The sequence below is a fragment of the Rhincodon typus genome, chromosome 41 (assembly GCF_021869965.1).
Source record: "Rhincodon typus isolate 14 chromosome 41, sRhiTyp1.1, whole genome shotgun sequence".
Taxonomy (NCBI): domain Eukaryota; kingdom Metazoa; phylum Chordata; class Chondrichthyes; order Orectolobiformes; family Rhincodontidae; genus Rhincodon; species Rhincodon typus.
Window position 1 is genome coordinate 3,983,411 of NC_063372.1, and position 2,220 is coordinate 3,985,630.

The 2,220-nt window shown below is 38.7% G+C and overlaps 1 protein-coding gene across 1 annotated transcript in view; it reads right to left on the bottom strand.

Moving 5' to 3' along the window:
• Nucleotides 1-2,220, bottom strand: part of LOC109926281 (ceramide synthase 6-like) — a 61,719-nt gene that overhangs the window by 28,748 nt on the left and 30,751 nt on the right. Inside the window, exons 4-5 of the mRNA XM_048618802.1 lie at nucleotides 1,486-1,536; nucleotides 847-939 (exon numbers count right to left, since the gene is read on the bottom strand). Of these exons, the coding sequence (XP_048474759.1) occupies nucleotides 847-939; nucleotides 1,486-1,536 (144 nt within the window). The remainder of the gene's footprint in view (nucleotides 1-846; nucleotides 940-1,485; nucleotides 1,537-2,220) is intronic.

Here is a 2,220-nt window from a genome sequence, read left to right on the forward strand (position 1 = left end):
AAATTTACCAGGATGATTCCTGGACTGGAGAATTTCAGTTATGAAGAGAGAGTGGACATACTGGAGACGTCTTCAAGCAGAGGAGACTGAGGTGGTGGGGTTTGGGAACAATCAATGAACTGTGTAAAATTGATGTGCATAGAATTAGAATAGTTAGATGATTGTGTCCAGCAAAAACAGACTTAATGGGCTGAAGAGCCTACGCTGCACATAGACTGTATGCTATGTGCTGTAGACCTTTATGACTGCATCATATTCAAATACAATTCTTGATAAGGGGCCTCGGTGCTAAAGAACAAAAAAATTAAACAGTACTTAAATAGCTAGCTACAACACAGTTAACAGCAAGATAAAAGATCCCCCAACTTGGTCACATGCAACTTGCTCGAACCGCACCACAGAGCTATTCCCAACAATCAAAAAATACAGCACTTAGAAGCCACTCAGCACATCAAGTCTGCAGCAGCTTAATCAAAGAAAGAACAGTATTTAAAAAAAAAAGCAAACTCCCGTGCTCAGTTTAAAAGTAGATTTTACATTAGAGAATGTTCAAAAGACACCCTTACTTCAGGCCTGAGAGTCTCAATTTGCTTTGCACCAAATCTAAATAGGGTTATCAGAATAACTTTTGTAAAGGAATATAACACCTCAGTTTTGTTTAAACAAGTTAATTAACAGAACACGATCAGTTGTTGGACCGTGGTTCTCTTAATTAGTAGCTTAAACATTTTTTCAAATTAGACTAGTATGTAATGGGGACAGTATTTACAATTAACTGCAATTACTGGCTACTTTCGAATGAAACTACCCTGATGGCTCAAACTCAATAGGATGGCAGCTGCTTACCTTTCTTTTAATGTCGGTAAACTGTGAAAACATCAATGACCAGTAGAACGACAACTCCATTATGTAATAATAATACATGTCAAACACCAGTTGCTGCAGGAAAGAACAAAATCTAGTTAATTGTCAAAATATACTCACAGCTGTTGTAAAAGGTACATATTCTATGTATGAATAGTGCAAATATCATCAGCTGACAAGCACTTGAAATGATATAACTGAATTAATCTTGTTCAGGCTTCCACACGCCACAAATGTGTCTTTTCATTATTACATTGCAAATTATCTAGAAACAAAAATGTCATAGGCAACATTAGGAGTTGCATGGAGAGACAGGACCACACATTTGAAAAAAAAAGTGTAAAAAGTTCCAACCGATTTATACAGACTTTCATCCGTGAGTCATGGTTAAAAAAATGTCATCAGCCTCAAACATTAACTTTTTCCCCTCCAAAGATGCTGCTAGACCAGCCTAACATTGCCAACATTTTCTGTTTTTATTTTAGGCCATCAGCTTGCGTTGAGTCAGACCTTGACCCAGGCAATGCCTTTGGGGATGGTAGTGGGTCTTCCTCCTTTGCACAATAACATAGTATTTACTTACTTCCAAAATAGATCAAATCGCCATTGTTCAATGCTCACCTGATACGGGTAGTTATACCAGCAATGTCGTGTGTCCCAGAACCAGGGAGCCTAGAAGAAAGCAGCAGAGTTACACACAGCAATTACCATACCACCGGACTGGTATCCAAGAAATATTTCAAAAACATTTCTCTTCCCCAACTACTCCCTCCTAAAGTTTTTCTTGAATATGCCAACTCATGGGCCAGGTACTTGTTTCACAGCTACTGAAAGTGCTCTGTACATTAACTGCTAGCCATTCTTGTTGCAATATTCTGGGTAGTGGGATCGTTGACTATGGAAAACATCACAACCGAGGTTAATTCTCTCCTCATTGGGCAACTGTAGAAATGAACTGTCCAACGATCAGGAGCAGAATTTTCATCCATTTCCATCCTGACCCTCTGGGCTAATAAGCATGACTGTCACGCCAATACAGTCCCACTGAGATTCACTAACTCAGCACATGCCATTGACTGAACTGGGACCTCCTTCCCCTGTAGGTCACTCTCTCATTCCAAATGGTGAACTCATACACTGAACCAGAGCAGTCAGATTTACATGGTCCAACAGGTCAAACAAACAAACAAACAAAAAAAAAAGGGGCAACATGCTACTATGTTTAGCAACTATGAACAATGCTTATTCTTAATTTTATCGTGTTTATCCACACCATTCCAGAATTACGAGTAGAATACATTACCCTTAAAAACTAGAGCCAGCAATGGTTATATATATTTCCTGAAATAAGAAACT